The sequence below is a fragment of the Protomyctophum parallelum genome, assembly GCF_964188405.1.
Source record: "Protomyctophum parallelum genome assembly, chromosome: 2".
In the NCBI taxonomy this organism is placed as follows: Eukaryota; Metazoa; Chordata; class Actinopteri; order Myctophiformes; family Myctophidae; genus Protomyctophum; species Protomyctophum parallelum.
The window spans coordinates 39129683-39143706 of NC_139699.1; the positions used below are offsets into that span (position 1 = coordinate 39129683).

The 14024-nt window shown below is 44.0% G+C and overlaps 1 protein-coding gene across 1 annotated transcript in view; it reads left to right on the forward strand.

Moving 5' to 3' along the window:
* Window positions 1-1928: 1928 nt before the first annotated feature.
* Window positions 1929-14024, forward strand: part of cenpf (centromere protein F) — a 32915-nt gene continuing 20819 nt past the window's right edge. Inside the window, exons 1-13 of the mRNA XM_083759289.1 lie at window positions 1929-1966; window positions 5478-5664; window positions 5794-5919; window positions 6041-6111; window positions 6485-6603; window positions 6690-6781; window positions 7246-7540; window positions 7638-7840; window positions 8075-8200; window positions 8821-8949; window positions 9249-9371; window positions 10793-10928; window positions 11498-11879. Coding sequence (XP_083615415.1) covers window positions 5503-5664; window positions 5794-5919; window positions 6041-6111; window positions 6485-6603; window positions 6690-6781; window positions 7246-7540; window positions 7638-7840; window positions 8075-8200; window positions 8821-8949; window positions 9249-9371; window positions 10793-10928; window positions 11498-11879 — 1964 coding nt within the window. The 5' untranslated portion in view covers window positions 1929-1966; window positions 5478-5502. The remainder of the gene's footprint in view (window positions 1967-5477; window positions 5665-5793; window positions 5920-6040; window positions 6112-6484; window positions 6604-6689; window positions 6782-7245; window positions 7541-7637; window positions 7841-8074; window positions 8201-8820; window positions 8950-9248; window positions 9372-10792; window positions 10929-11497; window positions 11880-14024) is intronic.

Below are 14024 nucleotides of genomic sequence, written 5' to 3' on the forward strand. Positions count from 1 at the left end.
GAGACAAGGACCCCCAGCGATGATGTACTATTATCTAAATCAGTGGTTTTCATGTCAAGACAAGGTCCATTATTTATGATGTATTTAAGCCACGGACCACAGCAAAAGCACTTCCCCACCATTTTGGGGGGAAGACTGGACACTAGAAAAGAGTGGGCACCGGGCCTCGGAAGACTGGGCACTAGGAAAATGTGGGCACCAGACCAGGGAAAACTGGGCACCTTTTACTAAAAATAGGTCCCTAACCTTAATACTGCTGCTGCGTATAATCCTGCCCATTCTACCGAGGCCTGGTACCCGCTGTTTTGGTGACCACATGACATTTCCCTACTAAACCCCTAGTGCCATGCACTCTTCCAAGTTCCCCAGTTTTCCCTAGTGCCCAGAATGTTCTGGTTCCAATCTCTGTTCCCACCCAGTCTATGGTTCCCACCCTACCCTTATGAGGAGGAGAGGGGAAGGGGCTTTTCAACTCTGAAAAGCTTTTAATTGAGTATAAATTATATATTCTTTCCACTCATATTAAAATATCCAACTCTATTGGATATTGAATATGATGCACTCAGAGAGTGGGCGGGGTCTTTGGGCTGGATCCAGGCTATCTGGACTAAGCTACAGTCTGATAATCAGGCTAGGGGGAAAGACTAAAGAGCGAAAGACTGACTGACCACTAGATGGCGGCATTGGTTATTAGCAGAGCCATAGAGTAAGACAGGGTTACGCCATTGAGGGGGCAGGAAACTGAGCGCTCGAGCGCTGTTCATACTGTTCATGCACCCTGGAGAGTGACCTTAAGTATATATTATATAACTCTATGAGAGTGACACGCTGTCACGCTTTGATTGATTGATTGAAATATTTATTACAAGTAAGACGCGCAAACGCGTGAAGCGAACGCAGCTCGTGTGTGTGTGGTTGTGTGTGTGTGTGTGTGTGTGTGTGTGTGTGTTACAGCTGCGCCCTGTGTGTGTGTGTGTGTGTGTGTGTGTGTGTGTGTGTGTGTGTGCTACAGCTGCGCCCTCTGGTGGCGGGCGGGTGGTGTAACAGCGTGACACACACACACACACACACAGACATTTAGCCCTTGCTGTCATAGTAAGTGGCTCACTGCGTTCGCAAACAGTTTGTAGAATTTACAGTACATTTTAAGCACAAACTCAATACAAAGACTGTCAACTGTGAGTGGACGACCCAATTAAGCATTACACTTGTTTACAACAGGGTCCACATTGTTCAATTCATCAAAAGTGTAGTGGGCGGCACAAATATCAGCTATTTTATCTAAGTAGACATTTGTGCAAGTTGTTTTAAAGTTTCTGTAATGTTTATATTGTACTATTACTGTAAAATAAAAAATTACTGTAAAATTTAAATTAAAAGGGATTTAACTTTACTAAGATCAAGCTGGGCTGTTTCCTGAGTCCAGTGCAGCATTTAGAAGAGCCACCATTGGAAGAATGGCTTCATGAAGGGTGCGTTCGGAAATGCGCCCTGAACGCACTGGTGTGCTCTCTTGTCGTTCGTTTATTCAGTGCACTCACTGCGTTGCCGTTCGAAAATCCAGTGCGCTGCGCACCGGGTGTGCCGAGTGCACGCACTGAGCAACCCTACCCTCAGGGTAGGGTTGCTCAGTGTGAATGGTGTGTTGTAACTGGTCGTTCGTAAATAAGGCACACTGAACGCACTCTGTGACGTCACCGCCCACCACACTCAACAAACTGACCACATTCCCGGTGCGCATAGCCGAACGCGCCCGAAGTGTTGTCGTAACTCTGGTTCGCTGTAATCGACGTATCCAACCAGCAACGTCGTTGAATACATGTGACAAGATCCAGCAAATGAGCTTGAAGCTGCCCGGATTGCCATTTGTTTGGGTGGATTTGAATTTTTTCAACTGATGGACTCACAGGACGACGGACTGAGTAGGCTACTGTAGAAAAATTAGGAAAGTAAGCACGCGCCCAAAGTAAGTACACTATACATTTACCTTCTCTGTTATTACAAATCGAGAAATGCGATCGTTAATTAAATGAACATCTTAATCATCATCGTTAATATTTGAGTTTGTTTTAGTTGTATTTTTTTATTTGATGTCCAGGATAGAGAGAAAACAAAAGAGTTCTAGTTGCAACTGAGAACACGTTCAAAAAATATTTCCTGCAAATGTAATATATTAACAATCTTAAGAGATTATAGTTTAAAATGCATCCTTGTCATGTCATGCGGCATGACATGCAAGGATACTAGTAAGACAAATATTAAACTCCACTGAAAGGTTCGAGTTTAATATTTGTCTTACTAGTATAATTAGCATGATCTTTATTTCCAGGTATGTTTGTACACAATTTAAGCCAAGGGATTTATGTATCTCTGTCACCATCGACAGAAATAAATAAATGCAATAAACTAGCAAGTATTTAACATTTTCTTCAGTGATCTGATCTATAATAATGAAGCATAAGCATAATGAAGCAAGTAAGCAACTGTACTAGCCCTGAAACATGACTGCCATGATGATTATCATGACAGTCATGCAGAAACTTAGCCCTGTTTTTGGCGCTCGCTGCATTTACAAGATTTCCGTATATATAAACATTCAGATTTCAAATATAAAGTACTCACAATTTGTCCCACGGGTGTTAGTTAGTAGCAGCGCCAGCGATTGGAATTGCTGCATCCCGCGTTGTTTAATAAAAAGCATTTTTATCCGAGCGCCCCGGCTACTTTTTTCAAACGGGGTTCGTTTGGGAAATCCACAGTTGCACACCGGGAGCGCACTCGCCTATTAGTCTGTATTGGCAGGGCGGTCAGCGTACCTATATCGAACACACCGAGTGCCACCCTACTCCCGACCGATAGGGGCGCGTAGTTGAAAGCCAATGGCAAAATAACAGCTCGGATAAAAATGCATTTTATTAAACAACGCGGGATGCAGAAATTCTAATCGCTGGTGCTGTAACTAACTAACACCCGTGGGACAAATTGTGAGTACTTTATATTTGAAATGCGAATGTTTATATATTTTAATTCTTTGTAAATGTAGTGTTCGCCAAAAACAGGGTGAAGTTTCTTCATGACTCTCGTATGAATACGAGAGTCATGAACCATGGCTACAACTGTACAAGAGGTGAAATGTATAGATTGGCTGGTGTATTGTGGCATGATCTTCATGCAGGTATGAATGATTATGAATTATTGCACATTTATTCACAAATGCCCAACGCAGTGGAATATAATGATTGCAGTTGTTTTATATTCGAATCGATACACACCTGAACTGTACTAAAATCCACATTCACTTGTATGGTCATAATAGGTGTTGTGCTGTAATGTTTGTGTGCAAGTATAGTTCAAACGGCCGGTCTACAAGATCACAATGTAACTATTTTAGTAGTGTAATTTACAATTTAGGCATTTTGCAGACGCTCTTAATCCGGAGCGATTTACATTACGCAAGAACAAAAAGCATGGCAAAACATCACATACATAAAAAGTAGTTATCATGAAACATGTGTAAGCTATAGGAACGTAACAGTGGAATATCTATATAATGAAACTATACATACTACAATACTCAAACATTTAGGGGTAAGGTTAGCTCTGGTCCATAGCCTTCTCTTGCTTCGATTCTGACCTGCAGTATACAGGTCAGAATCGAAGCAGGAGAAGCCCTACAAGCAGAACCCAATGGTACTGAAGTTTCTGACATTTTTGAGACCCAGACCATGGGGTCCTATTCCACCTCCACCCTGTCACCGGGTACGCACACATAAATAAACATAAATACGTTCGGATATGACCTTCTGCACTCTTTGACAGCTTTTTTTCCGTTTGAGGGCTTCTGAATGTGTGAACTTTAAGTACCTATAAATACCTCTGCGAATATCTCCTGTGGCGCGGAAGCCGTTAAGTATTTTTAATCTTTGTTTGACCGATTTGGTCGCTTTGATTCTTCTTTTCCTTCCTTGTTTATTGACAACCTCATTGTACCGCCTATCTGGCTAGCTAGTGGCAGTGGCACTATAGCTATGACAGAGCAGATCAGAGGCAGGAACGTAGCCGGCACAAGCCAACCGCACATCGGGAGGCGGTACAATAAACGGTAAATAAACAAGAAGAATCCAAGCTTCCAAATCGGTCAAACAAAGATTAAAAATACTTAACGGCTTCCGCGACACAAGAGAATTCGCAGTTGACACCTTCAGAATAACTCAAACGAAAAGAAGACGTCAAACGGCGCAGACACGATGTTACCGAGGATATTTATGTCCGCGTTCCAACATTCCCATACGAAAACAAAGTAACGCACAGGGACCCTACGGGTCAGCCCGGTTCGGTTCGGATTGGGCTGACCCAGGGGGTTCAGAGAGGGGCTAGAGAAGGCTATGGACCAGAGCTAGGGGTAAGGTGGGGTGTTATACAGTACTTCTCATGTTTGAGCTATTTCTGTTTAGTCGATGCTCACTGCCTTGCAGAAGTTGCAGTACTACGATTTGTTGCAATTTTACAAAAAGACAGATTCAATCTCTCATATTTCCAGGGAATAGTTCAGTATCACTGATTTAGACAAAAAAATGCCTCAAGATCGTCTGATTGATTGAATACTTTTGTTGCACAGCATATTGGCACTTTATTAACTTGCACAGTTGTATTTTGCAGTCATGATTTTATTGTTGAATTAAATATCATTTCCTGTTTATCTGAGATGGCCACTCGGCCAACAAGTTCCACCTGGGGAAATGCTTGGTGATTAACAAACATGAGGGGCAAGTGCAATGTGGGTTATAGATGCAATATGTTTGGGAAGTGCAATAATGTGGAGTTCTATTGTTGAGGTTTGATTGAATGCCTAACAATTGCCTGTGATGTGTTTCAGTAAGGATTGGGCTGGACCATGTCAGGATAGCGGGGGGTTAAGATGTGCTGTTGGGATTGCTCATTTATGTTGTAGTGTTGAAGGACTTATTATATAACTTGTATAGTTCATGTAGTTCACAGAAACTTAACATTTGTATGGTTTAAGGTTATTTATTTATATGTATTTATTGTATGCTTATGTATGTATTTATGGTATGTTCTCATTTGAAGACACCCCTGTAAATGGTATAGTCCATTATCATTATCTCCAGCTGGGTATAAAAAAAACTGTCTGTGGCTCTGTGCTGGGAGTAGAGAGCTTCCTGCATTTATGCCAGTTGGTAGTGCTCCTTTGGTGAATAAACATACCATTAATACCGTTAACCTTTACCAATGCCTCTGTACTGCTTCTCCAGCCACTAACGCGCCAACACGGTCATTCCTACAACTGTATTAGTAACAATGTAGACAGTCAGACCTTAAGGCTAAAAGCATTGCACAAAAAGTCGTTTTCTATAGGAAAATCTCCCCATCTTGTGGTCTCCTGATAATCGATGCCGTCAGCCAGGGCATTCCACGTTTCTAATGATCACTTCTTCTGTGCTTGCTGTTGTCCATAGGTACTGTGGTATACTGTAGGTCACGATGAGCTGGGCAGTGGAGGAGTGGAAGGATGGCCTTCCAGCCAAAGCCCTGCTGAAGATCCAGGAGATCGAAGGCCAGCTGGACAAGCTGAAGAAGGAAAGGACTCAGAAACAGTTCCAGCTTGACGCACTGGAAGCTGCCTTGCAGAAGCAGAAACAGAAGGTATGGGAATGGGGATTTAAGTCCAGATTTACACTCTGTAGTATGACAGTGTCACTGTACAAGAACAAGCACATTAGATTGGTTACTATGTTTTTTATTTATTTTTATCTCTCCTACCATTCTCTCCAGGTGGACAGTGAACGCAGTGAGGCGTCTTCTCTGAAGAGAGAGAACCAGTCGCTGGTGGAGTCATGTGACTCACTGGAGAAAGCTCGTCAGAAAGTCGTCCATGAGCTGGGGGTCAAGGAGCAGCAGGTCAGTTCAACAGAAGCCTCAGACCTGCCACAATTATTACATAATCGCCTAATCACATTTGTTGACTTTAATTTGATTCACTGTGATGTTTTGACTCAAGAGTTTTGTTTCCTGATCCCAGGTGAGCTACCTGGACGGACAGCTCAGCTCCTGCAAGAGGACTGTTGAACATCTTGAACAGGAGCTGAAGAAGTGAGTTGGAGAGTCGCTATTGACTGACGACAGGTTTTTGCGTGCGATGCAGGTGTCGGGGAGTCCTAGACCACCGACTACCAATGTTTTAACACATTTTGATTAAATTAATAAAAATCACACCCGTGACTGAAGTGAGAGGCGCTCTTATCATCTACATAATCATGTCAAGCTTTTAATGTTTGTGTTTACACTATGACGTAAAAATAGCCATTCATTACAAATCAAGTTTGTGTTTACACACACACACAAACTTTTTAAACTTTTGAATCTGTTCACCACACAAAAATCAGGTACTGATGCTGTTTTTGTGTCGCAACACAGAGCATCTGCTGTTTGTTTACACTGTGGGTCTGCGTCCTTCCCTCCTCAGGAACAAGAATGAGTTGGATCGCACACAGCCCTCTTCATCCTCTGAGCTGCAGTCCTATGGCACCCCACAGAAGAGTTTCCCCACCCCTGCAGCCCCCCCACCCCACAGGCAGCAGCACGGTATTTAACACTCACTGAACACTGTGGTCTACCTACCTACCTAAATGTTGTTTGTGTAATAACGTGTGTGTGTGATTGTGTGTCAGACAACAGAATGGAGGAGCTTCAGGACAAATACAACAAGGAGGTGGAAGCGAGGAAGAGACTGGAGACTGAACTCAAAGTCCTGCAGGTCAAAGTGAGTCAGTGTAAACATTACATCATCAGTGCACTTAAACACTAGAGTTCTCAACTTCTGCCCGAACCTGGGCAGAGGGACCCACATTTTCAGGCCTGTTGGGAACTCTATTAAACACCCGACTTCACTGGGAATAGATCGATTTCTAGATTAAACTAAGCATATTGTTCTGTATTTCTTTTGTAAAAAAAAAGTCGGCCGAGTAGTCCTTTAAACATAAGGATGAACCATGCATATCAAGTAGCAGATCCATAAACTCAGAACGCGTTGCTTTGCACTGTGTTTCCAGCTTGCAGATCTGCTACGTTTAATGCTTTAGTGTGATGCTGTAGTATGATCATCAAGTAGGGCATTACTTTAGGGGGGGGGGGGGGGGGGGATTGCCAACGATTTGTAGGTGAAACTTAAAATCAGCCCTCTGAAAAGTGAATCTATAATAACTAACGTATTGGACCCTCTTCTAGCTGTTGAATCAGTCGTCGGTCAGTGTGAGTCACAGAGACATCGCTGCCAGGCAACAGGCCGGATCCTCCATATTTACATGGCAACAGCAGGGCGACGCCCAGAGCCATCAGTCCCAAGCAGGGCCTGCCATGATGGAAACGCCTGCGAAGAGGCGGGCCCAAGGATCCTCCCTCTGGAGCGCCCAAGAGGAGACGCCAATCAAACACGGCCAGCGAATCAGCTCATCTATGGTGCCGCACAGCCCGGGGGTTGGCGCCACTCACCAAATGGATCAACTCAGATCTCTGAATCAAGGTGAGTTTAATGAGCGTGTGTGTGTGTGTTGTCCTCACAAGTGTGGGTGTGTGTCACCACCCTAAGATGTTGATCTCCTCGCGTGTGTGTGTGTCAGAGCTGCGAGGCCGTGTCTCAGAATTGGAGAGCAGTCTGTCCAGTCAGGAGAAGGAGCTGCGCGGCCAGGCCAACAAGCTGCTGGACCTGCAGTCTCACCTGGACCAAACCCGCAAAGAGCTGGCCGACCGGGACCGAGACCTCAACAAGACCCGACAGGAAGGCAGCCAGCTCACTGACAAACTGCAGAAGACTGAAGCCAAGGTACGCATGGATTAAAGTTCCCAGTCGCCACCACTGATATCACTTATTTGGATTCCATTGAAGCCTCAAGCCAGCATGTCTTCTATAGAAGCTTCTTGTTGGGCAGCCTAAATACTTTCCATAAAACCCTAAAGGTCTTGGATATTTCATAAAAGCAAAAGTTAAAGCAACCTGTGATTTATTCTGAGCTCAGCTCAGGTTGAGTTAAGAAATGTTGTGTTGTTGTGGTTTTAGTGTTCCTCGGCAGAGCAGAAGCTAAAACAAGTCACAGAGGAGATGAGCTGCCAGCGACACAACGCTGAGAGCTGCAAGAGAGTCCTGGAGCAGAAACTGAAAGACCAGGAGAGGAACAGCCAGAAGGTAATGACAGCAGGACGCTGGGCTCTCTTTTCGTCCATGCTAAACCCCTTATCCCTATTAACTACTTTGCCTTTTTTATATTTGGAAAACATCTTTGAATAGTTACAATAGCCAATCTACAAGCTCACAACGTGTTGATGTAGATTGGCTATTTTAACTACCGGTATTCAAAAATGTTTTTCAAAATAGTAAAGTAGTTTAGGGATAAGGGGTTTAGCATGGACGAAAATAGAGCCCTCTACCACAACACTCAACAATGTCAGCAATGACACTACACAATTTTTAGGTCTAATGCCACTCCTGATTTTTTGAGAACTACTGTATATCATTGGTTCACAAACTTTGTCAACTATGCCAAAGACCCCAAGGACCCCCTCTGAAAATGTTTAGTGCCAGGGGTAGAATGGGTAAAATTAACTACTTTTGGTGGTGTCCCCCTGGACCCAACTTTGAGAACCACTCCCCTAGATATTACCTGTTTTTACACATTTCTGTAAAAAACAAAAAGAAAGAGAATCTTGAAATCAAATAGAAACACTTGCATATGATTACAATGTTCAATTTGAGGAGATTTAACTTATAGCAAATGACAAAAGTATTTATTTTTTCTTCTTGTGTAGGAGCTGGCTCAGCTGCAGAGCAGCCAGCAGGCTCTGGACCAGCAGTTGAACCAGACCAGAAGCAAACTGAGCCAGGAGCTCCAACAGGCCAAGACAGAGTCCAGTCGACTGCAGGCCGATCTGGAGAAGGTAAGCGGCTCTGCACTAGGCCAATAAACTGAGCCAGAAAGGGTTTAATGCAGTATTATTCAGTGAGTCGTCATGGATATAGTTGCTGACGCATGCAGGCGTGTTTGTTTACGATCATACAGCTTTTGATTGTCTATTATTTTCATTAGAGAGCCATCAGAGATCTGTTTTTAATAAATCTCAAACTACTTTTTTCTTCCGTGGTCTTTACCTCTCCTCGACTCTGCTCTCCATTTTCTCCTCTTCTTGTTTCCTATCCTCCGCTCTCCGGTTCCTCCTGCCTCCTCCATGTGTCCTAGATGTCCGTCCAGAAGTCTCAGTTGGATAGGGAGTTGGAGGAGCACAGACAGAAGGTGTTGAGGACTGAGCAGAGTGTCCAGGCAGGCCAGGCCAGGGAACAGGACCTCCGGCACAAGATGGAGGTAGGTTCATCAACAACCAGGAACTGGAGCAGTTAAACAGTCCTTTGACCACTTAATGGTGGTGTTTTCTATTTGTTAGAAATAAAATATGTGTTAAATAGTTTTTAGTAACTGTGGTCTTCCCATCTCTCCTGCTCTTTAGTAAACAATGCATTTTCAGGTCAGGATGCCAATTTCATATAATTTGGAGAAAGAACAATAGTAACATAAAAAAGCAGACAAATGGGAACTGGAACACTGTAAAATTGAAACTGATAGAATGGGTTCTGTCTCCTGATTGGGTGAAATTGGTATGCCGACTTGAAGAGAGATGGGGAGTCTACTTTTGCTGAATGAATGCTCTACTAGTCTATAGCAATGATTACAAAATAATTGATGGCTCGTGAGCTTTAAATCGGATATATATATATATATTTTTTTTTTTCTTTTCTTTTTTTTAACTATGAAAGATCTTCAGACATTTTTGCCATTTTACAACCATCCCAGAAACGGGGATGCCAGGGTGATGGTGGTTCATGTGTTCATCTCTCTGATGGATGCCAGGGTGATGGTGGTTCATGTGTTCATCTCTCTGATGGATGCCAGGGTGATGGTGGTTCATGTGTTCATCTCTCTGATGGATGCCAGGGTGATGGTGGTTCATGTGTTCATCTCTCTGATGGATGCCAGGGTGATGGTGGTTCATGTGTTCATCTCTCTGATGGATGCCAGGGTGATGGTGGTTCATGTGTTCATCTCTCTGATGGATGCCAGGGTGATGGTGGTTCATGTGTTCATCTCTCTGATGGATGCCAGGGTGATGGTGGTTCATGTGTTCATCTCTCTGATGGATGCCAGGGTGATGGTGGTTCATGTGTTCATCTCTCTGATGGATGCCAGGGTGATGGTGGTTCATGTGTTCATCTCTCTGATGGATGCCAGGGTGATGGTGGTTCATGTGTTCATCTCTGATGGATGCCAGGGTGATGGTGGTTCATGTGTTCATCTCTGATGGATGCCAGGGTGATGGTGGTTCATGTGTTCATCTCTCTGATGGATGCCAGGGTGATGGTGGTTCATGTGTTCATCTCTGATGGATGCCAGGGTGATGGTGGTTCATGTGTTCATCTCTGATGGATGCCAGGGTGATGGTGGTTCATGTGTTCATCTCTGATGGATGCCAGGGTGATGGTGGTTCATGTGTTCATCTCTCTGATGGATGCCAGGGTGATGGTGGTTCATGTGTTCATCTCTCTGATGGATGCCAGGGTGATGGTGGTTCATGTGTTCATCTCTCTGATGGATGCCAGGGTGATGGTGGTTCATGTGTTCATCTCTCTGATGGATGCCAGGGTGATCGTGGTTCATGTGTTCATCTCTGATGGATGCCAGGGTGATGGTGGTTCATGTGTTCATCTCTCTCTCTCGCTCTCTTTCTTCAGGAGCTACAGAAGGACAAGAACAGTGTGAGTGTTCAGTTGGACCAGAGTAGCAGACAGCTGTCTCGCCTGGAGGACGAAAAGAAGACCTCCGAGCAGAGCCTCAAACGCACCCAGGCCCTACTAGACGATTTCAGAGGTAAACTAGTGCAATAGAGCAGTGGTTCCCAAACTGGGGCCCCCAAATTATTGTGGGGGGTCCCCAGATTATTAGCTGAATGTGCAACATTGTTTTCTCACTCAACAGGAAACAAACCAACATACAGTAAAGCCTAAGTGTATACAGGTTTTCTGCACATTTCCAAAGTTACAATTGAAGGTATTTTAAGAAATTGGCAAATTGGCAAACATTGTGAAAATAGCCGATCTACAAGCTCACAACGCAGAGTGAGGCCTCATTTATTTCTATTTTGACCACATTTAAGTTAACATTTATATTGTTTCTCTCAGGCAGAATCCTCTCCATATTATTTAGTTATTCGTAATGCCATACTCGATCATACTCAAGCAAACTTGAACAAAGTCAGATTACTTGATTGTAATCTGATTTTGTTTCTCTATTCTAAATGGCAAAAAGAAAATCACCTGTAAACTTGTGATGTGACAATAAAGTGGTACTAATAATATGTGCACATTTTCTTCTTAACATCAACTTATGTCACATTTGGGCGTTTCAGCTGATTTCTTTGTGTTCATTTTGTTCTCTAGCTAAATGTGAATCTCAGGCTGAGGAACTGAAGCAGTTTGGTTCTAAACTGGACCAGCAGTCTCGCTCCGCAAACCAGGAGGTGGACAACCTGAAGAAATCACTAGGCTCCTCAAACCAGGAGGTGGACAACTTGAAGAAATCACTAAGCTCCTCAAACCAGGAGGTGGAACACCTGAAGAAATCACTAGGCTCCTCAAACCAGGAGGTGGAACACCTGAAGAAATCACTAGGCTCCTCAAACCAGGAGGTGGAACACCTGAAGAAATCACTAGGCTCCTCAAACCAGGAGGTGGACAACCTGAAGAAATCACTAGGCTCCTCAAACCAGGAGGTGGAACACTTGAAGACGTCCCTCTGTGATGCAGAGGCCAAAGGCAGCAGGTTGGTACAGGAGGAGAAGCACAACACAGTTCTGATGGTCACTTGTTTCGGTCAGATATTAAATTGAAATACTCAATTTTGGTCCTGATTTGAGTTGTCCCGATTGACCCGATACCGATACCAGCATCGTAAAATCTGCCTAAAATGCTGATATCGGCGAGTATGACAGTCTGTGCCATTCTGATACCGGCGCCTATTTCATTTATTAATTTTTTTAATGCTTCAGTTGATGTTGCAATGCTGTTTCATACTCTCTATAGTGGTTCCCAAACCTTTTTAATTTCAAGGACCTTCATAACTCTGAGAGTGTACAAATGGAACTTATGGCCCTCATTTATCAATCGAGTGTAAAATCTGCCACAGATTCGAGTGCAGGTTTCGTAGTACACCCACGTCGCCACGGCATTTATAAAGTGATCGCAAACAGCTGATCCTTCCTTAATTTTGTTCTCACGTTAATAAATGTCACGGCTGAATTTGATCTGGCACGCCCTAAGAAATCAAGCCTCGCCCTCGTTTTTGCGACATGAACAACGGCAATACGTTTCCTGAAACCATGGTTACATGAAAAAATAGGTTTCTCCCGTGCCTTGCTGCCCGCCTCACCCCCCTCTCTCATACACACACACAGCACGCACACGCAACTTGCAAGCCCAACTAACTGGTGTGTTGTTAAACAAATAAAGAACGAACACCTGCATGAATTAAATAAAGCGTGCATGCGGGGGGTGAGGCGGGCAGCAAGGGAAGCGAAGCGAGAGGAGAAACGGACAACTAAATAAAGTTGTAGGCCTACCCTGTGACAGGGTAAGCCTACAACTTTATTTAATTCATGCAGGGTCCCTGTCTGTTTCCCTCTCACCTCGCTTGCCATGCTGTCATGCACGCACGCACCTACATGACACATTAAATAAAGCTGTCTGTTTCTCCTCTCGCTTCGCTTCCCTTGCTGCCCGCCTCACCCCCCGCACGCACATATCGCTATTTGCAACTTTGTTGTTAGTTGTATATTAAATTATTAAAGTATTTTTAATTTAATATACAACAAGATATATTAGTGAACGAAAACCTGAACCTGTGAACCATAATTAAATAACAAATAGGCACCCACACGCTGCTGTTTTGCAGGTGCTCCTCCTGTCCTGTCTGTCTGTCTGTCTCTCTCTATCACAGTGGTCCGTCCGTGACCAACTGACCATGCACATTCCGACGTTCGACAGTCTATTTAGATTGCCTCGCAGTCGTTAGTCACTGCAGTGGCCGGGCTGTCAACTGTCATTATATGAATGTGCAGCCAAAACCATATATAGCCTCATGTGGCTGGTGCATGGGCTGGCTGGGTAATATACCTATATCTCCGATGCAGTTCCCACTTGCGCTGGGAGCCTGGCACGGTACATTTGGCATTCGAGCGAAGCGTCGGGTTTATTATATTGCACATACCGTAAGAAAGACATCGGCCTTCATGCTGTAGATTAGGCTACAGTAGGCTATACCTGCACGTTGGGACTCTCCGCAGCTGAGCTGCAGCACTGCTGCACTATACTCTCCAACGTCCCGTCATGGAAATATTTCAGCACAGACAGCCCAAATCCTCGCATGTATGCGGCGTGCGCTCATGCAAAACACTGTTTAAATGGCTTAAGCATCTCTTGCAACATTGTTTTTAATTGCGCGATTTTATCTCCTACTAATTTCATATGACACATGTATTCCTTAACATTTTTATTTATTAATTTTTTACATGTAGCCCATATACATTATACATACCTTTTATATAAACATTTTAGGAGTGAATACATATATGTTTTGATGCCTGTGACAGCCTCTCAGCAGTTCAGACAAGGCTGCTCCGCTTGTGTAAGACAGAGAAACGGCGTACGGCAGCTGCCGAGTAGACGTGGGTTTTGATCGTTGTCACGTTCAATTTCAAGCTATGTCGGTAATTTCGGCGTGCGCCCATATTTTGGCGTACGCACGGTTGATAAATGAGGGCCTATGGGTCCATTTGGTAACCTCTCATAGTTTTGGAACGGCCTCAGGAAACACAGATAGTCCCTGGACCCCACTTGTGGTCCCTGAACCACTGTCCTAGATCTGTTTAAATTGCACTATGGTATTATCGGATCGGTACTCTCTGTATTG